The 25408-nt window shown below is 41.9% G+C and overlaps 1 protein-coding gene across 1 annotated transcript; it reads right to left on the bottom strand.

Annotated features, from left to right (window-relative positions):
• Positions 1 to 2762: 2762 nt before the first annotated feature.
• LOC134193012 (integrin alpha-V-like) lies at positions 2763 to 24429 on the bottom strand. The gene is made up of 18 exons (XM_062661791.1): positions 24383 to 24429; positions 16334 to 16424; positions 16164 to 16266; positions 16019 to 16110; positions 15733 to 15817; positions 15625 to 15670; positions 15448 to 15564; positions 6579 to 6643; positions 6365 to 6522; positions 5186 to 5400; positions 4875 to 5118; positions 4650 to 4819; positions 4469 to 4586; positions 4053 to 4172; positions 3908 to 3991; positions 3707 to 3835; positions 3410 to 3643; positions 2763 to 3325 (listed from the first exon to the last, which is right to left on the bottom strand). Exons 1-18 carry the CDS (start codon positions 24424 to 24426, stop codon positions 2969 to 2971), a joined length of 2472 nt encoding a protein of 823 aa, XP_062517775.1. The 5' UTR covers positions 24427 to 24429; the 3' UTR covers positions 2763 to 2968.
• Positions 24430 to 25408: the final 979 nt, after the last annotated feature.

The following is a 25408-nucleotide window of genomic DNA, read 5'->3' on the forward strand; positions in this document are numbered from 1 at the left end:
CTTCTGTGCAGCTCCTTTGTGTTTGCCCGAGTTCGGGTCGAAACCATCGATGGCGATAAGTGTCTCGACCAGAGGTTTATCGCAGATGTGACAGTCTAATCTTTTACATTCTTGTGATTTAATTATCCAATGTTGTGTCTTTACCTCAATAGGTTTGTGTTTGATATTTTTGATCTTGGCTTTTCTCTTTGCCGACACTCTAGGAAGTGGTGGGTTCTCGGTAGACGATGGGTTGTTGAGTTTGTCCGTTGCACCACACGACGATGTAAGAAAAGCCACAAGCTTCGCGATGATCGAGCTGTCTTCTGGGTGTTGCTTTGCTTTTTCTGTATCCTTTGATCTTGTTGGTGAGAGACTCAAAGTCTGCATAGATGACGTAAGAGACTTTGAGTTGGTTTCTGGTAATTCTGGAAGGTGAGTTTGTTCTTGCCTTTCTCAGGCAACTCAATTGGGATGGCGCGATGTCCGACACCTTGACAGTCGGGTTTTATTTGTGTTGTTTGACTGGGTCTTGTCGCGTGTATCCATGAAGACAGCTACAGCATTCGCAGAAGAACATACAATGATCGTGTTTGCTTTGATCGTTGAGTAGGCGATTGAGATTTTCTATCCAAGTGTATATTGTTGCTTAGCCGATGAGAAGAAGGTTGATCCTGATGGGTGACTCAGACTTTGATAAACTGAGTGGATAGACCTTTGTCTTGTCCGAAGACGTTCACAGCGAGTTTGGGGTTATGCTTCTCCACGAGATCGATCTGTTTGATGGTAGTTGATTCTTGAATACCGTTCCAACACAGTCCAGTCCATCGTCTGTCGGTATTAATTTACTGGGTCGATCGGTGTGATCGCGTGCGAGGAAGAGTGCCGAACGCAGAGCCCATCGTAAACAGCGGTCGTCTTTGACTTGGACTACGGTCCACCTTGTTGCCGTTGCGGTGAATCCAGCCACAACTCGACCAGCCAGTTGTCGGTTCAAAAACACAAAGTGTTTTTCTTGCAAGAAACTGGGGCACGTAGCGAAAGAATGCAGATCAAAGGGCACACCTGAACAGGCATTCTCATCAAGCCAGCACGAGCTAGTCATGCACACCCTGAGATTGCATGACTCTCAGCAGAAAGGAGGATCGAGATGAACACAATTTGGAATACATCCACAGAGTCAACGAAGGGAAGCAAGCTGCCATTAAAACTCAGTTATCAGTAAAATGAGACACTGCTAGAGATGGAGTTGGATACGGGTGCGTCTTGCTCTGTCATCTCTGAGGAGACCTACAGGAAGATATGGGGTCCCAATCTACCTTCTTTGCGGGACACTTCCAAGCTATTGAGGGCATGTGGGGGAACGCCATTCCAGTACTAGGCTTGTTACCAGGTCAAGTCAAGGCAAAAGCAGGGACAAACTCCAGGCCTTGCAGTTGCATGTTGTGCGGGAGAAAGGACCCACCCTCCTGGGCCGAGACTGGCTATTATACTTCCGCCTGGATTGAGGAGAGATCTTCCAATAAGGTCGGGACAAGGAGTTAGACCGTATTTGGGTGAATACCAGGATGGTTTCAAAGACGAATTAGGGGATTTGCGTGGGAGTCAAGCCACAACTTATGCTGATCTCAACACACCACCTCAGTTATTCAATGCTTGCAAGGTGCTATATGGACTTAGAGTTTTTGTTGTTTAGGAAGCAAGAACAGGGCATCGTTTCCCTTAACTGGACAGCATCTGTGATGGCAGTTTCAAAGCCGATGAGTCGGTGAGAGTTTGTGGAGATTACAAACTGACAGTGAACCAAGCCAGTCAACTGGATAAGTATATACCTACTGCCAGACATCGATGACCTCTCTTTCCAAGTTGGCAGAAGGGCAAACTTGCAGCAAATTAGACCTCAACCAGGCATAGCAGTAAGTAGCGCTCGATGAAATGTCGCAGGAGTATGTTACAATCAACACCCACAAGGGGCTATTTCTATTTCACCGTTTACCATTTGGTGTTCATTCAGCCACTGCCATTTTCCAATGGGTAATGGAAGAGTTGTTGCAGGGCCTAGATGGTGTGGTAGTGTACTTGGACGACATCTTAATTACGAGAAAGAGGAGGAAGGAGCACCTTCAGCGCCTGGAAGAGGTCCTCAAACGGCTACAAGATGCAGGGCTCTGAGCGAAACGTGACAAGGTTTATGGAAAGAAGGTCATTTATCTTGGGCACAGAATTTCTGCCCAGGGATTGCACCCGAGACCAATTAAATAATCCCCGCAGGTGGCCGTCCAAAACCAAATAAGCCCCATTTAAACGGTTTCGGGAACCAACTAAGCCCGAGACTAAAGGCCTGTCCACACTGGCAACCGGATCGCGATCCAACCGCAACGCTGTCCACACTTGCAACTCGATCGCGATCGGATCGTGATCCGTCCGATCCACATTGCGAGGTGGTTTCGATCGCGATCGGTTGAATCCAATTAGAAATAGTGGGCGTTACCTTCACGTACGCTACGCGTGTAGTCGGAACATCTAGCACTCCTCACTCGTCTTTGTTCTCGCTCACCTTACGTCGCTGTATCAGCGCTCTCCACAAGCAAAGAAGCCACACGTACACATCGGTCATCAGTCACGTGATATCGAAATAAGGCGGAGGTATCGTTTTCAAAGTGCAGTGTGGACGCTCGCTATCCCGATCGGATCACGATTCGATCGCGATCCATTCTGGTATAGTGTGGACAGGCCCTAAATAGTCCCCGCGACCAAAAGTCCTCGTACAGCATACCACTAAACAGTTTGTTTCACATTTCTGGTGTAATGAACTGCATAGATATAACATCTTACAATACTACCACTATTACTACACGTACCACTAAACTATTATAGCGTTTTCAGCATGTCATTCATTACTGTCACAACGAAAAACCTACGTGCTTATTAATATCAATTACGAATTTTCGGAAACTGCCAAACAGATCAGCCCAACTACTATATCCAGTTAAACTGTTGTCTGTGAGTAAGAAGAGTGGGACTGTCTCTTCTCATCTTGCATATTCGATGTAGGGTCAGTGTCACTATCACTGGCCCTCCATTTTGCATGTCCAGGCTCTTCTTTCAGCTCCCTTGTATCCATTTTGAACACATCGTCTTCCCGAACACTTGATGTTTTGCTCTGATATTCTACACTTTCATAACCATCACTGCCCACATTTGACTTAGTCTGGATCTTGTTACTGGAACAAGTAGATGCTGCTATGTGGTCTTCTACAGTTTCATTGGCATCATTCATTGGTTTACCATACTGTGATGGTTTTAGTTTCATCTTGAGGCCCTGTCGCTGTTTGAAGAAACCAACCTGATCAACAACAAAGAGGAATCATACCATAAACTCACTACTAGCAAAAATAAGAGATGCACAATGACAAGGCATTCAACTAACCATGTAGAGAATGACAACAGCCACAGCAAGAAGAACTAGAGCACCGAACACACTGACAATAATAATCCAGATAGACACACAACCCTGCACTGCAATATTGTACAGAACAGTTGTTGTCACTTCTCCAGATGCAGGTTGTGAATTAATGTCATAGCTTGATAAAACTGAGGCACGACCAAAAGACCTAATATGTAGTTCTGGGTTGGACACAGCACCTTGCTGTTCAAGGGCATACTGCAAAAAAGCATTTTATATTACTCCATACAAATGACATTAAAAACAAAGCAAAAACAAAACCTCAAATAAATCCTTTAGATTAACAATAGAGGTCACGCGGAATGATAGTGATCCACCTTTTGGCAATCGCTGTTCAACGGTGCATGTAATATGTAAACAATCTATGTTTGAGCACTGCTCAATATCACTCTACAGCAATCAAAAACAACATAAACACTGTTGCCATTAGTTCACACAACAACCACTACCATATAGAAATACCTTGGGCCACTCACTGGGATTCTGAGTCATAGGATAAGTGCACTGAACCAAAGAGTGTTCTACTTCGGCTTCCTTGACTCGAATCTGCAATAGACCATCACATGTTGTTGCCACCTGGTCCTGTAAGCTACATTATTAATCGTACTCGATAAGAGACGGTAATATTAGGAGGTGTACTCAATATCTTCTTTCTCCCAACACCATACACAGGCCACCAAATTTCAACACTCCAACCAGGCACAAGACTTGGACCATTGTTTTCCCACTATACAGAACATTACTAGAAAAAGCCACTATATGCGTCAAGACATAAAAACAGACACAAAACTGTCAAGAGTACTTAAACCTATTTGGTAATCAACACCCCTGACAAATTTTTGGTTGACAATTATAAATGTCCATCTAGAGAATCTATTAACTGACGTTTGGCTGATTCAGTTAAGCGATTTTCAGACAGATTGACATGCAATGCAATAAAACTATGATACAATATTACAAATTCTCATTAGGTTCTATTGTCCCTGTTCTAGTCACAACTGCAGTACAGTCTATACAGCATACCCGAAATTCATGAGTGAAATTTCGCAAAAAATCTCTTTGATCATCAGTCTCTGAAAGCAGCTCAAGAACTTGTGCCTGATTGAAGCTATCCCATTTATCATTTAAGAACAACGGTGCTCTATAAAATAAATAATTATTATATGCAATAAACATTGAAATCAAATATCCATGCAACACCAACCCAGCAAACGTCAGACTTGCATTGGCAATAACTACAATGCTGAACTGATCACTGTTGTCAGACATAACTGTTGCATTTTCTTGATGGACACTGCTAGCATTGACCATCACTCTCACATTTGATTCATTTCCTATTAAGCCAAATTCTGTCATAGTCACTTTTAAATCCACCTACACAAACCATTAGAGAAGTATTGTACTAGTTGCCCAGACAATGTAAGTATACCATCTTGTCGTCTCTTAGTGGATTTGCAATATCGCACACTGCTCCACCAACAACAACGTCACATCGGAAATTGGGATTTGTGTTATCTGCAGCACTGAGAGGGAATGTTCTATTTCTAAATGCCAATTCTGGAGGGCTGACAGCCACAGACAGTCGTGTATTATATGAACTATCATGCTGATTGGTCACTTGAACATAAATTATTACTTCGTCTCCTGAACCAGCAGTAATGGTCTTTGTTGATCTAAGAGAATCACAAAATGTACGTCACAACACACACATACAGATGAATAAATACACTACATATTTACTTGCTCTGTACAGCTTCCACATTCAAATTGGGCCGACATGGAACAAACATACACTCTGGTTGGATTGATACATTAATAAACACAGGAACCTTAACATCAACATCTTGAACAGGCTCCAACTCTGGCAAAATTCCTCCTGATAAAGGAGAAGGCAATGCTACGCCAACCACTCTCACTTCATTGACAAACTTCCTCAGCCTGTTCCGAGGCTCTCTCTACAAATTGAATATCACATTCCAATTACATACATTTTGTGCTTAAGACACCAGATAAAATGTTCACACTCTCTTTCCAAACCCATAATTATCTCTTTTACACCCACCAAGGAGTCTGGCATTTTAAAATGTAAATCACAAACTCTCACTGTATACTATATCTGACCAGTACAAGGAAGAGCTTGCAATGTGTCAAAATTTGCATCTGTAATGCATGTGCAATGCATCTTAAAACACATTTCAGGACAAAGCACATGTGCAGACAACAGCAGTCACAAAATTAAATTGGAAATGACAAGCTAACTTTAAATACTGAACTGACGTCACGTGTTTGTTGTTCATACAGTATAACCAATCATGTGTCATCCTTTTCTAAATTTCATATTTGTCTGCACTAAACTTTGAGGGTAGCAGAAAATAACAATACCTACTAGTAGCTGTTTGATTTGTCTGGCAATTAAAACAGTCTTGCCAAGTAAAACCTTGAAAAGCTGGCTCCCACAAGGAAGTGTAAATAAAAAAAGAATTCATGAACACTGTTAGTAGTGACAAAGGTTGCTGTGTCACCTTCTTTGCCTGCATAATTCAGTGTTCTACTTAGTTAACTTTAATAAGTAGACTAATATCATCAATTGCGCAACATGCAGTGCACATGCAGTGCATCATTACTAACAGGTTGGCTGGTAGTTGACAATGGCTGTGTTTAAAATTTATGCCATGTACTCTTCTTGTGTTTCATCACCTCTAAAGCATTGTATTAGATGTCACATAAATTTGATATATAGTAGAGTATGCAGCGTGTTATTAAATGGACAGTTTTGTGTATCTACAAAAACTTGCTACTAGGGTTTCGAATGTAAGGGCGAGAGCAGTTCATTCAATTATTCAATGTAAAGGAAGTTACGTTTTAAAAAAGGAGAAACATTTGATATTGTCCCAAGAACAATAAATATTTAATGCCAACCTGGACAGCAACGGTGTAGTTGACACACATGACATTTCTTATCAATAAAGCAACTGAGCCACTTAATTGCGACTTATCCATCCAATCACCAGCATCTTTGGTAATTAATCGATCTTCAGTCTTCAACTCGCTGTCAAGCACCAATGTGTAGTTTACAACTAAATACAATAGCACTCTATCAAATGCCAACAAACTGACTGAACAAAGCAAACACCTAGAGATGAAATTTCTTTTGCTCCAGGCTTAACATTGAACACCAGACACACTCCCAATGAAAAACTGCAATAAAACACTGAATGACTTACAATAAATTTTACTTTACTCTGTCAATCTACATTATTCAAAGGTAATATGACAGTCAATAATTCTAAATTACAAGACTATACGACAACATACAGACAAAATATTATGCTATACTTAGCTTATGGCTCATGTTCCTAAACATCACTCACGCTACCAGCAAAATGACATGATCAGATACAGAAGCAATAACAATACACTCTGACGTTTTGACACAATACAGATAAAAAAACAGCTGTTTGTGTATTGATTTAACTATAATATCCACAAACTATCTGAGTACTCCATTCTTCACCGGGGATTAGATTATTGATTGCTAGTTAATTAATACCCTGCTGAAAACAAATAAAATTGCAACCGAGTGTCCCGTTTCCAACAAATTAGCAGCAAGTCTTCTGTTCAGAGTTAGATATCTGGGCAGCAGAAACTTGGAAGCGACTTGCAGATATTTACTTACCCAGATAATTGGTTCCCCGTATACATGACAAGTCACGCCTTATTCTGCAGCTACTTTGACAGTCCTGTTGAACCCCGTCACTTTGAAGACGTTGCTGATGTTGTAAGAAACAGGTGTAGCAAGAGTGGCAACTCTTCTACGTGCATACATGTGCAAACAAAGGTAAGTCTATTTGTTAAGTTAAAGACACAGGGACAGTCAAAAATATATCCACAGGTTATTGACGTCACTGGTAATGGCATCCTCGTTGCATACTGCCCGAGGTAATGAATGAGCAGTTTAAATTTGGTGGAGATCCAATGCATTGTTCTAGAGAAATTTGAGAGCGTGGAGGCAGGCTTGATCGACAAGAAACCACGTCATCACAAGAGAACTCTGGAAGACGGCACTGCCTTCACTGTTGAGCTCGATTGATTCAGCATGTGCGAGCAAAATTTGGTGACGCTACGACTCGCCGTTTTGGAGATAAGTGAGAACAGCACATAGAAACGCACAGAAGCACAAACAACTCTCATACAATACATACATACATACATATATATATATGTGTGTGTGTGTGTGTGTGTGTGTGTGTGTGTGTGTGTGTGTGTGTGTGTGTGTGTGTGTGTGTGTGTGTGTGTGTGTGTGTGTGTGTGTGTGTGTGTGTGTGTACAAATACACACACACACACCCTAAAAACCTAAATGTCAGGAGCTGCCTCTCAGAGGTCACGCCCCCAGCTGTTAAGCTGGGCACTGTGCGCTACTCAGGGAACTCTGGGCCTGTGCTAGCAAACTCCTGGAGCCGGGCCAGGCACTCGCAGGAGCACCAACTTGTGAAGCCAACTGTGCTGTCAGCACCCAAAGTCTCACCAGGACCCCAGTGGCTGATGTCACGTCACAGCCGATAGCCGCTTAGGACCCCAGTCAATGACCAGGTTCTCATTTGCACTCCTGAGTCGAGAGAAGCAAATGTGTGTTAGTTTCTTGCTTAAAGAAATTATGCCATAGCTCGCCATCACTGTGACTTGAACTTGCAACCCTTTAAGGTCCCGGATGTAAACACTCCATAAGATGACTCTCTAACCAACTGAGCTATCACACACACACACACACACACACACACACACACACACACACACACACACACACACACACACACACACACACACACACACACACACACACACACACACACACACACACACACACACACACACACACACACACACACACAACACACACACACACACACACAAACACACACACACACACACACACACACACACACACACACACACACACACACACACACACACAAACACACACACACACACACAGACACTAGTCTATGCCAAGAAGTCTACTCTGTCTATAGTTCAGAGTTTCAGCTGAGCTAATACTAACATACAGACTTGGACAAAATTATAGGGACACCCCACTGTGGGTATGTAGTAACACAATAATTAGGTCAAAATGTACCAATTAGCAATATTCTTAAGAACTTAGTAGTTACCTTGTTGATCGTTAAGTTTCTTGAGAAGACTGTAGAACCTAAATACCATATAAGATAAAACATTGGCGGGAATTTATTTTGGCGGATTGCTAAGAATTGATAGTAAAAGTATATTGGCATATATTTTGGCAGTACGATTGACACTGTTGTTGGATCATTGATATATGTCAATGTTCCCCATCCACTACAGCCTCATTCCCATGTTAACCTCCCTGTTTGACAGGGTAGGCACTACAGACGGCAAGCAGGGGCTACCATCTTGTGACCACATCCACTTGATGTACCGCCACATCACCATGATGCTTGATCCAAGTGGGTGCATGATGACATCAACATATGCTCAGCGGCTAAATTAATGGCAGATTCATATTGGTGCTAAAAATCCACCAATCCGCATAAATAAATTCCCCGCCACTATTTCATCTTATACAGTAGTCCTTTACGTTTCACACTGCGGAAAACGAGAGCTAAAAATGTATGACGTCATGACTGCGTTAAGTGTCACAGGTTAGATTCTCTCTGATTTTGTTTACTGGCTTTAAAAAAGCCAGGTTTATACAACGTAAAGGAAAATAGAAGCCCTTCACCAATCCTCAGTACAGAGTGTTCCCGCCTCTCGCCCTCCTGATTGCGTCCAGACGTCGCGAACACTTTCTGCCAAGTTCCGATCACGTGCGGCTGAAATCTGCTGCCACACTTCTTGCAAAGCATTCCAAAGCTCAGCTGCAGTTCTTCGTTGGTGACGGTTGGCATCAGTTTTGATTTCATGCCACAACTTCTCAATCGGATTTGCATTAGGCGGGGCAGCCAGTCCAACAGTGTGATGTCATGCTGGCGTAGCCATTGTCTTGTTGACCGAGACGTGTGGATTGGCGCGTTGTCCTGCTGGAAGACAAAGTCGTTTCCTATCAGTGCCGCTGTGCATGTGCTCCTCCAGAACCTGTTGGTAGGCCTTGCTGTCCAAACGACCTTCCAGTTTCACCAGGGACCCGACACCATGCCAACACATTGATCCCCACACCATCACACTAGCCGCGTGCTGAATTATACAATCACAACATTCAGGGAGAAATTCCTCACCTTTGCAATGCCAAACATCCAGAGCACCAACATTTCCCATGCTGACTTTGACTCATCTGTAAAAAAGAACAGACTTCCAGTCATCCAAACTCCACCGTGTGTGAGTGGTTGCCCATCCCAGTCGCAAATGCTGATGGTTTTCTGTTAGCAATGGGCTTTTTCTAGGCCTCCGAGCGTTCACTCCTCTCTCACTGAGATGACGATGGACTGTTCTACCTGCTGATACGAGAGCAGTCGTGATAGTGCTCTGCGGTTCTGCAGTGCCATTCTCTTCCCGAATTGTCGTTGCTTTCCCACATCCAGGTAGTTTTCATAATCGCTGCTGCCATGGGGAAGCCGTTGCAATTCCTGAAGCGGCGGACGAAAGCTGCAATCTGATGCACAGAGTGGCCAACTGAGTAAAGGGCTTCAATTTTCCCTCACGTTTTCGGACTCATCTGTTTGCCTCGAGGCATTGCTGCAACTCGTCAAATATTGCACGTTACAAGACTCTGAAACTGCGTGCAGCTGAACGTTCAGGCTAACTTATCGCATGACTTTGGCAGTCTCAAGGGCAGCGGTTTTAGTGCAGCTGACATTTTGGCAGGAGCAGTTTGAGGTTTTGCTATATAAAACAAGGACCGGAAGTGGCATGTCAGTGTTCTTCTGTTGCTGTAACCTTCAGTTTGTCTTAGTAGAATTGTTTTGCAATTAATTAGTATCATATGGTTTTTTAATAAGTTGAAGTTTGTTTATTGATTATAATGGCAAAACAATTCAAATTGTGATGACACGTGCAAAATCAATGCGTAAATACAGATGATTCGCCTTTTGTCCATAATGTTGATACGAGGACCCACAAAATTGTTTTCACTGTCTACTACAAAGCATTCTTAGATTGCATGACAAAAATGAGCATCCAAGTGCGATGAACATGTACAAAGACAGGAAAAGTAAAAATGGCCGTCTTTCTTCTTGAAAGCAAACTGATGCGCAGGAGGTAGTCAGTACAGCTGCAATCATGAGCTCAAGCTATCTTACATACTAACAATAGCACAATCTATAAAAAAGTAATTTGAAAAACATTTGGTTTTGTTAGAGAAGAATTCAATGCCAAATTTAGACTAGACACAAAAATGCCAGGTGTCTCTATAAGTCTGTACATGAACAACTGTCTGTGAAACTGTGGCAATACAACTTGTGAATAATAGCTGAACATCTAGATGTTTGTCTGCACCTAATACTTGTAGTGGTGTTTATCTGTAGTGTTCCGTCAATAGGGCGGTTACAAATATATATATATATATATATGGCAGAAGCTGGAGAAAGAGAGAAAGACAGCTCATATAAAGACATTGTTAGTGAGAATGGAGGTGTGTTTTATCCACTACTTGTTGAAAGTCTGGGCTTGTGGTCGCCGTCTAGTCTCCAGATTTTAAAATCAATCTGCAGAAGAACAACTTTCCACAGTCACCTCACAATGAGCCAGGCCACGTCCTATTTCCACCAACGGCTTTCTATTAAACTCTGGTTGTATAATGCAAAGATAATTCTAGAGAGATTGTCTGTACATTGCTCTGATGACGTTCTAGACTTTTTGTAGAGTGGGGGGTTTGGGTTGGTTTTGGGTTAGTTTATATATATATATATATATATATATATATATATATATATATATATATATATATAATATATATATTTAAACATGTATATATTTATACTTCTTACAGATCCCAACTGGGATCAACTCTACCATCTAAAGCTATTTACATAACACCATCTTAGCATTGTATAACCATAGCTTTACAGACAGTTGCTGATGCAAACTACAAACCGATCTACTGATACCAGCCTTGTTCAGAAAAGAAGCCCTTCACGCTATAATTTTAAGTACTTGTAAACTGTTTGGTGTCCATAATCCTAAAGACTCCACCATTAGGGGATGAAAAATACCTCCAGTGTTTGAAACCATCGCATCATGCCGCTGATCTTTCTCAATCTCTCCTGCTGCAGCCGCTGCCCCTGGACAAGTGGCTGCTTGAACAAGGTAGGATGACTGTAAGGAGTTTCGGACGGTCATGTCAAAATATGTCGGAAGACCATGTTCAAAATTTGGGTGAAAAATATCACCAGGTCTTGAGTTGCTTGTGCTACTGCATCGCATTTCTCGACGACAACGAGAATCATCCACTAGGAGTGCATTGAAGACTACTTCAGAGTGCATTGTGATGCTTCATTCTCAGATCCTGCTCTTGGTTGCAACCCAATAAATGATCACCAAATTTGTCAATGATTGCACCACATGTACAGCGTTTGGCATCAGAAGGCAAGTTGAAGATTGGAATGCCCAACCAGACTCTCAAAGCAACACTAAATTCTTTGCTGGGCATGGCGAGGCCAAGGCTTAGGTTTGGCAATGCCCGTAACCATGCTCCAGCATGTTGGCCAGAAATGGTGTTCAGTCTAGCGCGATCTCGAATACCAGCAGAATCTTTGAGGGAAGAACTTAATCAGAATCCAGCCTACTCTGCAAACTTCGTTGACTAGTCATTACAGTCTTAAGAGCTGTGTCTGGAATACTTTGACACAGGCGTTCATGAGCAACCTGCTCTCCTGGAAAAGTGTGCTCGTTTACAATGGAAAATGACACTTTCAACTGAGAAAGCAGAGAATGGAACCGACATATCAATTGACGAGTGGAATTACAACTGGCAAGGTAAGATGCAGGGGCACTTCTGCAGGCTTCCCTCAAACCAAGACCGCCCAAACAAATTGGCAGTGTGGCCTGTTTCCACGAATTTTCAGAAAGAGAGCAGTTAGCTATTCCTTCAAGACTCTTTCCTAAGTTGACATCAAAACGCCGCAACTGAGAAGTGGCTTTATTAGGTGGCACAGTTCTGAGGAGATGGTTGATCTTGCACAATGAAAGGCATGATCTCAACAAATGTAACTCAACCTGAGGATTTTCAAGACTTTGAAGGTTTTGTTGACATTCCCAAATCTTATCTATTCGCTTTGAGAAGCAATTCTGAAAGAAATCGTTCGATCCCCACACTGGAGAACCCAACAGCTCAGCACCTCCATTTGTTTGAGCTACTCGTTCAATGGTTGATGGGAATTCTGGAAATGTAGTATCTCTAGTTGGCCAGAAGACCTCACACTTGGACATATTAAGCTGGAGTCCATACGATGGCCCTTTTGATCTTACCATCTCTAACATTGAAGCGACAGTGGAACGTTGACCAATGAAGAATCCGTCGTCCAAGTACCACAAATTCATAGATATTCCCTCCTGTGCACCAATTTCGTCCATCTGCTCTAGACTGACCAGAGAAAAAAAGCAAAGGACCCAAAGGATCCCTTGTTGAACACCAACCAAAGATGTTAGTCGATTCTGACCAAACCTAAGTTCGTCCTCCGTATGATAACACCATTGAACCCAACCAAATAACTCGGGCAGATCCCTATGTAGGCATTGCAGAAAAGGAATACGATGGCAATTGTTAACGGCATTTGCCATGTCAAGCTTGAGGCAGCACAAAGTTGGATTGTCACCATAAGTATCAATGAAACTAGACAAGGAGTGAACAGCTGCCTCCAAACCACCTGAAATCCCAACACCTGCTTGCCCATATGGTAGAAATATCTCTGGGAGCTTAGATTTGACTGCAGCACAACAAACTCGGCTTATCAGACGGCAGAGAACCTCTCCAACTGCTATGGGTCAAACACCACCACCACCTTGCTTCTTGTACAGAGCTGTTAATGGAGCGCTCAAAAGCCATGCAGAAATTCGTTTATCCATCTTGCCAGACAAAGCAAAATTGACCCAACGAGTGAGGTTCTCGAGAACTTCCTGCCCTGCTGGTGACGTTGTTCCTATGGTGGCATCAAGAAAATGCTGGGAGCAAAGCTTCAAAAATCCTGGACTGGAGGCCCGAGGGAAAGTTTGCAATGCTTCCATAACTGACAATGAATTCACACATAGTGGTGGAGGTATATCATCAGACCATTCTGGGAATGGTTGAGAATAATGGCAAAGTTTGAGTTCTTCAAAAGAATCCAAATCATTCACAGGAGCACAACCATTAGATCTCAATGACCGCATAGCATCTCCATAGCGACCCTCACTGGCCAGAAACAAGGCATGTCGTGTGTTTCTCTGGGACAAAGTAAACAACTTGCAAACCTTGATGTTATGAATGGCATCATTTCTAGCCACAATCCATAAAGATACCAGGTCTCCTGCTTGCCATTGTTGCAAACGTAAGAGTAGACAAGCACTTACAACATGCCTCTTCTTCTTACCTCCTCGAAGTGGTGGTCTCAAAACTGTTTTAGCAAAAAAAAAGAGAAACATACGAAACCCCACAAATCGCTATTGACAGACTGTTGAAATTCTAATGCTAAGATTTCCGAAAGAAGAGGTCGAAATCGTTTCGGTATATGACAAATGGATGTGACCTGAAGAAAAGATATTTCCGTCATTATTGCTTGAAAAGTGTCTGAGTCAGGAAAACAAGATGGACAAGCATGTTGTGCAGCTGCTTTCACGCCTTCCAGAGCCAGATCATCAGGGACCAAAGTAATGTCTTCCAGGACTTGTGCATCTTTTGTCAGGTCAACAGAAATACAGGAATTTCCTAGACACTCTTCTGCACCTATCATATGAGAAGACACATGGTTTGACGCATGAGGTGATGACTCAAGAGAAGCCATTTTAGAAGCCCAATGGGATTCACTTGGTAAAACCATAACCACCTCTACACCTACGCCGACCAGCACCTTGAGACCGACGACAAAATTTCCATCTGCTGGCATACACAAAACCACAAACAGAACACACTTTACGTCTGTGTTCCTCCAAATAAATAATATATATATCATGTCTGTCGTTGTATGCATTCATGAAGCATATATCATTCACAGAATTAGCAGCCCCTGACAGAATTCTTATATAGTTAAGTAATTTAATGTTGTATGCAAATTTATGTTCTTGCATGAGTTCACATGCATTTTTCCTCTGTTCCAAAAATTAGCAGCCAGGAAGAATTCTTATTCAGAGTATATCCTGTTCAACTACATCTTGTTCTGAGAAATTAGCAAGAATCAAGCTATGCATTTTGCAACTTTGCTTACTACCAACACTCTTTCTCACATTCAGTTCACCATACTATAAGACCTTAAGTTTTACCACTTGTGGAGAATAAACTGCTTCACGCAGCTGATGTTAGAAGAAATGCCTACTGTGCATTATAATCGTTGAGACAAAGCTCTAGCCAAGAAAAAAGACCCTTTTAACTACACAGTGGTTGTTATGAAATAATAAATACATGATCGTAGATGTGTAAGATGAAGTCATAAATGAGTGTATGCTGTAAACCACTAATAATGAATACAAACAATAGTGACAGTGTCCTTAGATTAGACATACACTACAAAATACATGACCACCTTGTAGCAACCATCCAAAGCCACAAAAGCCTAGATTCACAAAAGCCTAGATTCACATGAATAATGTGCGCTGACATGTAAACCTAAATCTGTGCTTAAGGAGAGACGCTGATGTTTTCCGTCTCTTCCTAACACTTCCTAGTTACTATGTCTTACTTTCTGTACCCTCATTCTTCACAAAGCACAACTAACTAAATGTCAAGCAGAAATTAGTGAACGTCATTTATAAAGCTGTTAATGTTGAGTAGTGCAGATAAAATTGCAATGCTACAATTATCTTATCCCAACAACATTACTAGCAAAATTGCAAAAATCTTACCAGGTTGTCTCAATTGCCAAACCATTGTAGTACGTGTAGTTACAGTTGGGTGTCTGCAAAGACACTGCTTCTACGCTTGTAACCAAAGGAGCATCCACAACTACAACAGGTCGAGTTCTGACAAAATAAAACAACTTCCAGCACAAAAACACTACAGTGACATGGTCACATAATTACCTCAACAAAATGACATGTTCAGACTGGTAAGCCCCAACAAGAACATCTATTTAGTACACAAATTAATATTAAAATCAAACAACAACTACAGTACAACAGTCTCTCTACCTGGATAATGGTTGTTGTCTACATCATCACCACCAGCAACTGCATAACCAAATGACTTGAAGCTGCTTTTCTCTGGGTGAATAACCTGCCAAGTAAAAACTATTAGTTACTAAAGTCATACTGGTAAATGACCAGACACCATTGTGCTATTGAACAATTAACACCAATGTTCATGCACAGATAATGCCTCTGCCCAAATATTGCATGCTGAATAACAGCAAAGTAACAAAGAAATGCTATAATTCAATAGGCACAAGAATAAGTAATACAATGGAATCAACTGTACCTGACTTGCTTTGGTGCTTCTCAGACCCCATGGAGAACCACGGTAGATGTACACAACACCAATCTCATAAAATGGAGCAGCAACAGCAAAATCTAATACACACATCTAATAAAAATGTTCTCTAGTAAACTGCTGCACATTGCACCTTCAAACCCATCCAAATCTATGTCTCTGAGAGAAGTCACAGTCAAACCAAACATCCCACCATTCACTTGACCAGTAATAGAAATAGGAGTTGTAAAGTTGTTCTACAAAAATCACAATCTTATATACCATCAGACACAGTGTGGCAAAAACATGTGATCAATGTAATACATTAGCTCCATTAGATAGATAAACAAAGACTTGTCCTATATTGACACCTTGAGTACCATGAAAAGGACTGCCAACAACCAAGTCAGTATAGCTGCAACACAGTTAACAGTTTACTGGAAATTTCTGAAACAGTGCCCAAGGCAGCAATACGGAAAATGGGATTTTATGGAAGAATATCCGTTCTCAATAAGTGCCCGGGTGGTTCGTAGAAACTCTGGAAATTGGCAGAGTGACTTGAGTATCACAGAGTATGCAAGTGCAGCCCCATCTTGCAACGTCCAGCATATATACTTAGCCTTTATAAACTTACGAGTGCAACCAGACCTGACTGCCCTCCTACGCTTCTTGTCTGGAGTTTCTTTAGAGGTATCTTCTTTAATCCACAGTGTAAGACCGCTGTCTGGTTTGCCAAACCTGTACGTGCAATGTAGTATAGTAACGCATGTTACTAACACAGCCTCGGAATATCAACCAACTTTGGGCGCCGACATTAAATCGCGCACCACCATCTAGATTCTCATTAGTGGCCCATGGGCTGTTTTGACGAGGTACTGTTTCGAAAATTCCTGGTAGCATGAAACACATACATAGAATAAAAATAAACATGAAGAAGTACGCATAAGCATGCAATGTTTAGCGTACACTGTAAAAGATGTGTCATTTTGACACGTAACACACATGTTGAACTGAATCTCCTTCTGAAGCCCGCTTCCAAAAGACTTACTTTGATGTTCGAGATTTAATCCATATGTGCCTTGTTACAGATCATCGCAATTACCATCTACTATACCATAAAGGAGAGCTGTTGTGAGTGTGTGTGGCGTCTGTAGCTCAGTTGGTTGGAGAGTTGCATTAGGAGAATGGAAACATCCAAGACGGTGAAGTCTTAGGTTCACGACGAGTACAGACGTAATTTCTTTGGGCAAGAAATTCACACACAATTGCCTCTCGACTCAGGAGTAAATGAGTACCTGGTCTTTGACAGGGGGTGGACTAGATCGCTGGCTTGGCAGAACAGCACACAGTATATATGGGTACGTGTAGACTCGAGGTCCAGTCCCGTGGCTGCGCCAAAGTCAGTGCCCTTCGATGCTCTGGCCACGCATCAAGAGGTTCGTCAGTGCAGCCTAAAACTACAACCAGTGGCGAGGTCCCTACCTAGAAATAGGCAGTGGGTGCTATCTTCGAAACTTTCCAAAGGGTATATCCATATCCGTGTGTGTGTGTGTGCGTGCGCACATGCGTGCGTGCATTCGTGTGTGCATGAGTGCATGTGTGGTGTGCACGTGTGTGTGCATGTGTGTGTGTGTGTGTGTGCGTGCGTGTGTGTGTGTGTGTGTGTGTGTGTGTGTGTGTGTGTGTGTGTGTGTGTGTGTGTGTGTGTGTGTGTGTGTGTGTGTGTGTGTGTGTATTCGTGTGTAAGAAAGGATCTCCAAGATGGTGAGTCTGATCTCCACCAATTTGGTCCTCGCATGCCGAATCCATAAGGTCGAAAGTGAGATTGTGACAGATTTGTTGTCATCTTCTGGGCTTCTCTCGCAACGACACGATTTCCTGCTAGTCAAACCTGCCCACTCACACGCGAATATCTCTGTACGAGTGCATCAGATCTCCACAGAATTTAAACTGCCCGTTCCTGACTTCGGACAGTGAACACCAAGCGTGTCGTTTATTGTGGAAGCCGCCAAGAAAGAGAAGCTATTTTGTGTATATGTTCCGTACCGATTTGGAACCGCCATCTAGATCCCGTTCTAGAACTGATCGGCAAGATTGGAAGTCCTGGGCGAAAAGTCCCAGAAGAGGTAAGATACCTGCGCAAGCGTAAGAAAAAGGCGCAGTTTTCATCATGCTTGGTCGTTCCGCCATCATTTTCCAACAATACCTCGATGAAACCTTTCCAGTTGATGGCGGACGAAGCTCCTCTGGAGAGGTAAGGCAAGAATTTGGACGGAGAATTGTGTGCCATCTGAAGGGTCAGCCTGATGAAGACAAAAAGTTTCGCCACATGGTGAAACAGAAGGATTTCACGCTTTTCGACTCTCCGATACATGATATGAAAGATGTCCTGATGATTCCAGTCAAGAAAGAGAAATTGGTGTGCTTGAAATATGTTTGTCTGTCAAATTGATATCTACATGATATCTAAATCCGTCTAATATATAATAGAAATGTGAAGATAAAACCATCATGGCAGGACATAGGAGAGTAACATTGTCGAGGAGTTCAAGAGTATTCTTGACCAAATACACCGCACTGACTGTCTCCATGCAGGAATCAGAAAAACATACTGTCGAGTATTAATTAGCATTAATTAATATTATCACACACTTCTACCATCTCTTTTACAGGTCTGTGAGCTATACGCTTGCATACCTCGAAGTGTAGTGCAAAGTATATCAAACTATGTGATGCTTGCCACTTGAGGAAACCACAAGTCACACAACCACCTCTAAGGCCTATTGTTGCCAATGGCTTTCTCTCAAGAGTCTAGGTATGTTGACATACAAAAATTTTAGAGGATAACTTGCACAGCCAAGTAGTCTGGTAAATAATTCTGCTCTTCTGCAATTAAACAAAATGTGTACAATTCCAGATTGACCTAATTGATATGAGGCACTTGCCTGATGGTGACTTCCAATGGATAGCTCATTTGATTGACCATTGGTCGAAATTCAACTGGGCTTTCCCACTCAGAAGAAAAATTGCTGCAGAAGAGGTTGCTGTGCTGCACAATTATGTGTTTCCATACTTTGGCCTCCCAACAATTTTACACAGGTTACATAGTTTATGTTAATGTTTGGCCATTGTGCAACAAACTGTGTTATGCAGTGACAATGGTAGAGAATTCGTAAACAGCATCTTGGAGGAAACAGTTGCCACTTGGCCAGGAGAGTGCCAACTAGTTCATGGTAGGCCAAGACATCCTCAGTCACAGGGCCTTGTGGAACAAGCACATCATACACTGGAAAGAATGCTTGCTGCAAAGATAAAGGAGGAGAACAACAAGGAACCACACTGGGCACACTGGCTTCCTCATATTGTCTGTAAGTCTCTTATAGAAATACAACTCATCTGCTTAGTCAAGTTAAAAGTGTAGTGCCTCTATGTGTTTGTTTGTTTGTTTGTTTGTAGATACTATGAACACGCAAGTCCATGATGCGACAAAGGAGATGCCATATGAGCTTGTTTATGGGTAACCTCCTCGATCGCTAATGCTGACAGATGCAACAAAGAGGAGTGTTATGGAAGAAGAGAACATTTGCCTGTCTCAAGATGAAGCCAACAAGAAGAGGGTTGTGATATGGCCAGAGAAGATGACCAGTTTCCTAAAGAAGTTACAGAAGCAGAGCTATCCAAACGTGAGCAAACTGGCAAGATGAAGGAAGGACTATCCCAAACAACTGAAAACAAGGAACACAATGCAGAGGAGAGTGATTTGAAGCCAAAAGCAAAAGAACACTCTCAAACAGTTGAGGACAAGGAAGACAGCGATATCACTGCTACTGCAGAATGCAAGCTAGAAAATAGCCTAGGCAAAAAAACTGGGCAATCTGAGGTTCAGGGAGACACAATAACAGCAGGACAATTGAAACCCCTTGCTACAAAACAGAAGCATCTGCAAGTCAGAAAGGTCGCCAATCAAAAATTCTTGGAAAATACAAAATGTATAGGGGAAAAGTACAGCAAGAGAAGGTGCAAAAAACCCATTAGCTTCTACGTGGGTGAGAATGTTAGTGTCAGGATTCTGAGGACAGACAGGAGGACACCTACAGATCTCCCTCTCCTGTCTTGCACAATAGTTCAGATTTGTGGAAAGGCTAGAGTACAGTATCATTTAAGATGTCGACATGGGGTACTGAACCGTTGCTATGATGCTGGGGACTTGGAGCCCTTTCCTCTTTCATTCGATATTCCTGGACGAGACTGGAAATTGGCCAACAAGATCAGCATCCATGAAGCAGCCAAACTCCAAGCACCCTGGAATTCCTTCATAAGGAATAGATGCAAATGCTAGAGCAAGTGCAAAAATTCAGTCAGAGCTGGAATAGACTGTAGTAGTCATTGCGATAGTGGTGATACATGCCATAATCGTAAGTATGAAGATGGCACAAAGAAGCGAGTGCAGCAAACAGATGGACATGATCATGACTTGGAGGTGCAACCAAAAAGACCATGTATTGAAAGAGCATCAGATCCAGCTGTCTGGGTCAAGATTGGACATATTTCGCTTACCAAAGCAGACAAGACTGCCATAGAGAGAGGGCAGTGGCTGAACACTGACCATGTTGACGCCGCCCAGCTGCTGCTAAAGGAAAGGTTCCCTAGCATGGAAAGCATGCAAACTCCTTTGTTATGTCAAACACTGACATTCGAAGTTTATACTACAGAGTTTTGCCAAATCCTCCATTCTCAGTGTGCCATCACTGGAATGTAGTCTCAACTATTGGCTGTAAGGAAAATGAAATCAAATTGTATGATTCCATTTACATCAACAGTATAGCATCTGATACTGCTGCTTCCATAGCAAGTCTGTTGCATCCAAGCAGCGACACAGTGAATGTGGACATCATGAATGTTCAACGACAGGGTAATGGTTCAGACTGTGGATTATTCTCGATAGCATTCATGACTGCATTGTGCTATGGGATGGATCCAACGCAAATCTTGTTCGACCATTCTGCTCTCCGTCATCATTTGATAACAAGTTTCAAGAAGAAGGCTATGACTCCTTTTCCAGAAGTGAAAGAAAAACCTGCAGGAAAGCCTGTCAGAAAGACATTGTCCATTTCAATTTATTGCTCATGTCATCAGGTTGAAAGGTACCCAATGGCTGAATGTGATGTTTGTAAGAAATGGTACCATGAGAAATGCGAAAATATTCCAAAAGAAGTATTTAAAAACAATGACGGCTGGATGTGTTACGACTGCAGCAGAGCAGTTCAACTGCTTTGTGAAATGGAAGAAGACTCTTGATATATCTGTCAACTGTATTTACTATACTCTCCTAGTTTGTTTGGTTCTGTTCGCAATAGAGCATTTGGTAGCATAAGCATAGAACATCTGGATTATACTGTAATAAATGTTGCATTCTACAAGATTGGTTGTCTAGTTCTAGAATATACTGTAAACGATCAGATATTGCATTGTCCAAGATCGGTTATCTGGTTCTAGAACTACTAATGACTATCTTCTAGAAATGGATTTTAAATCAGGATGGCCAGTTCTAGAGCCGGACATTCAGAACTAGACTTATCCAATCAGTTCTCAATCAGGACGGCCAGTTCTAAGACCGGTCATCCCGTTTAGAACTGGTTGACCGGTTCTACAACCGGTCAAGTTCCAAATCGGAACGGAACATATATACGAGTCTTGAAAAACCCTACATTCGTCTGCCCGCCTACACCTGTCAAAGAGTTGTCACATTCAATATGCCTGTTCCCCGCAATGCCAGCAAAGTCTTCAGAGTGTGTTTCAGAAATGAAGTTCTCCGGAAGTCTGGGGAGTGGCCACTAACCCCAAAGTGTGCCATTATGACCATTAGAGACCACCTTGGTCTCAACAGGAAGTCATATATCCACATCCCAAACAGGAGTTCACCCTCTACAATCTCTCAGTAGTGTTGTCTCAAAGGGTTTACTTTGAGTTACAGTTGACAGCAAGGACAACTTGCAGAACTGATAGTTGTTGAGGTAGATATACGGCATGTTATGTTTGCGTAAGACTTTGGCATCTAGCACCCCACACCCAGCCCATCACAAAATCTCATTAAATAACAGGAAGTAACACTCTTAACAGTAACATATGCCCAGCTAATTGGAAACCATAACAGTGATAACCAGAAGACTGAGAGCTTCACAACGGTCTTTCTGCCGACTCTGTGCAACCTTTCTTTCACGAGCTAAGTCAAAAATTCCAGAAGACTCTAATGCTGACACGCACTGTAGGCCTTTGTTCATGTAGGTCTCGCATACAATTACTTTTGACCTTTGTCATCATATGTCACATTCCCTCAACGTCACGGCACCTTCTGGCAGAGTCCTGCGACCAAGAAGAGACTCGCTAGAAATCTTGAAAATGGGGTAACGTTTTCTCAATGTTTTAGAAAGAAACTGTACAATATTTACAACTATGCAAGGGCGAGTTTCTTTGGCATCTACAGTAAAGTGCGTCATTGGGAATGTGCGCTGGACTCCATATCCGGGTCTTAAATTCTAATTTGTCTTCAATGAAAAATTAAATAATGCAACCGGACTGGGCAAAGAACGGTATCTGTAACAGCATATATTCTACTTTGAGATAATCGCTCTCAGAACAAGATATCATTAAACGGGATATAACTCTGAACAAAATTCTTCATGAGAATTCTGTCCTGCTGCTAATCAAAATTCTTCAGAACGGAGTAAAAATGCATGTGAAAGAAATAATAACAGTAAATTGTCAGAATGGGATACTCATGCAACAAAATTCCCATACAACATCAAATAATAACTTTATGAGAATTCTGTCTGTGGCTACTAATTCTGTGAATGAGATATGCTTCATGTATGCATACACCAATAGTTTACTAACAATTAATAATCTAATCTGCCCAATGCGGAGAAGGGAATGATGAGCTATACTCATGCTATAAGAAACACAAGCTAGACAAAAAGAAGAAATACAAAATTCCGTCTCAGACAGATAGAACAAGCATCGTTTACGTCTCATATCCTCTTGTGCAAGGAAGGTGCCAGTCCTTTGACAAGACTGGCTTCTCTAGTCTCTGAAATGCATGACACACAATACTGCACAGTCATGTCTTGGGTACGATGCCGTCTAGCGTTCTCCCTTGTATGTCCTTCAATCATGTGCCTGAGAGGATGTAAAACAAGTAAATGCAACTTTGACGTAACTGGGAGTCTTCTCTTGGCTGTGACTGAGAGTAGACTGTCCAACGTTTGAAGTGTTTTTGTTGTTTGTCGTGAGAACTGTCGTCAGTTAGTTCATATAGTTTATATTTATATATCAGTATTGTACAAATCAACCTATGCTAGCTTCCTTCTTTGCGATACTATACGTATATACAGTACTTGACAAATGATTGGGCAAACAGAAAATCACCAGTTGCAAAAGAATACATACATGCCTACATTTCAAAAGTCTACACTTAGGGTAACTTACGGTAGTGTGGGCTGATGTTTTAAAATTTGCACATAAATCATCCATTGGTGGTTGAAACCAATTATTGTCAGTTTTCCGCATGATTTCAGAAGAGCATGGCAGGACAGTAGTTGCAAGACATGACCCTTACTGCATACTGTCAAGTACCCTTCAATACCCAGACCTTTATAATGAGATACTAAACTGTAGGTCAAACTGCGTATTACTAAATCCATCTGCCCCAAGACAGAAGAACCAAGTCATTATGGCCTTCCGTTTCATCATTGTGAGACGTCTTCCAAAATCATTTGCACACGCGCATACTAATGCCATCCACTTGCTGTACATGTTAGTACTATACAGTGAACAGTACCCTTGGTAAAACACATGCGAAAAGGCTTGGTCACATGGCCAGGATTGCTAGTGTGGCACTGTGCCATGCTACCACCTTTAGGGAGAACCCTGGTTGTGTGTATTTCAATCGTTTTATCAAAAGCTTTCCAAACATGAAATTTGTCCCAAATTAACCACTTGCCATATTAGAAAGGTACAAGACCTATACTTACTGTCTCCAACTATTGAAACAACAAATACAGAAGCCGTCCAAATACGAAAACACCAACCAAATATGAATTTGGAGTGTGGAATTGAAGGTAGTGATATTCGGAAACCACTTTCAAAACTTAGAGTTCACTCATACTATGACTGGTTCTTATACGAAACAATGGTCATAGCAATTCACTTTCTTGTATATAAGATATCTGGTATCAACTTGACATCAGTCCATCACTGAAACATTTTGAAATCATTTCTGTTTTATATGTTTTGCTTTCAGAAAGCTAAAAAGGCCTTGATTGCTTCAGTTATTATGTATATTCATAAGTGTTTACTGTCAATGATCACACTCACTTGTCACTGTTAAGATCAACAGATGCTATCGAGTAGCCAAACATGGCTCCGACCTATCAAACAGAGAAGCACATTACAAATCTATAGAAGCAAACAATATGACAGCTACAGATTCACCAAGTACAACAACTTACACATTACTGATACAAGTACAATCATGAAAACCTGAACAATGCTGATGCTTTTCAAACAAGAAAACAAAAGACAACCATTCACTGAACAACTACGTAGGTCTTTAGTTTATTATTGTCCAATATCCATACTTGTCATCACAACTGCCTAACAACCACTTGATGAGCCATACATAGAGATAACAAAAGCCAGTCGGCAAAACTCAGTAATTAGGAGATATACAAACGATAAGTAGTAGATGTCATACAATTCATAGCAATATGTATATATATATATATATATATATATATAGATAGATAGATAGATAGATAGATAGATAGATAGATGGATAGATCGATCGACAGATAGATCGATACCCGGATATTGGTAGCGTCGCCAGACATTATTTCCCTCTCAGTTGCTTCTCGCATTTGAAAGAGAGAGAGAATTCTTTGCCATACACGAGTGCTGCCCTGGTGGCTAGGCCGTCTGTCACACGATCAGTAAATTGAGACCCCGGAAGGTTCAGTTGTTCAACCTTTGCGTTTCAGACCCACAGCATGGCAATCACTGACTGTCCATTCTGTGGAAAGAGCTTTCGTGTGCTTGGTAGGCATGTGCATGCCTGCCATAAGAGAGGAGGGAGATCGTATGCTCATCTCTTGATCAACGCCAAGGCTACGCTGTCTCACTGGCCGACTTGGCAGGAGTTCAACGTTGAATCTTCTAACATGTCGTCACCTTCGTTTTCTCCCACCGTTCAATCAAGTCATCCTCTTCGTTTGCGGAATTGTGACGCCGGTTCGTCGTCTGCTTCGGATCTATCATGCTCCTATGTGAGCCGCAATCTTGAAACGTTCAGAAACTCCTGGATGTCGGGTTGTCACGGGACTACCCAGAGTGTCAGGGAATATG

This window comes from Corticium candelabrum, chromosome 17, assembly GCF_963422355.1.
Source record: "Corticium candelabrum chromosome 17, ooCorCand1.1, whole genome shotgun sequence".
In the NCBI taxonomy this organism is placed as follows: Eukaryota; Metazoa; Porifera; class Homoscleromorpha; order Homosclerophorida; family Plakinidae; genus Corticium; species Corticium candelabrum.

Bases quoted from the DNA above. Each gene is read 5' to 3' on its own strand.
- LOC134193012 (XM_062661791.1), bottom strand. From the start codon at position 24,426: ATGTTTGGCTACTCGATAGCATCTGTTGATCTTAACAGTGACAA. The intron at 5,401-6,364 runs GTTGGCATTAAA...TTCAATTTGTAG, and splicing joins ACTACACCGTTGCTGTCCAG to AGAGAGCCTCGGAACAGGCT. The intron at 3,992-4,052 runs GTACGATTAATA...GGTCTATTGCAG, and splicing joins ATATTACCGTCTCTTATCGA to ATTCGAGTCAAGGAAGCCGA.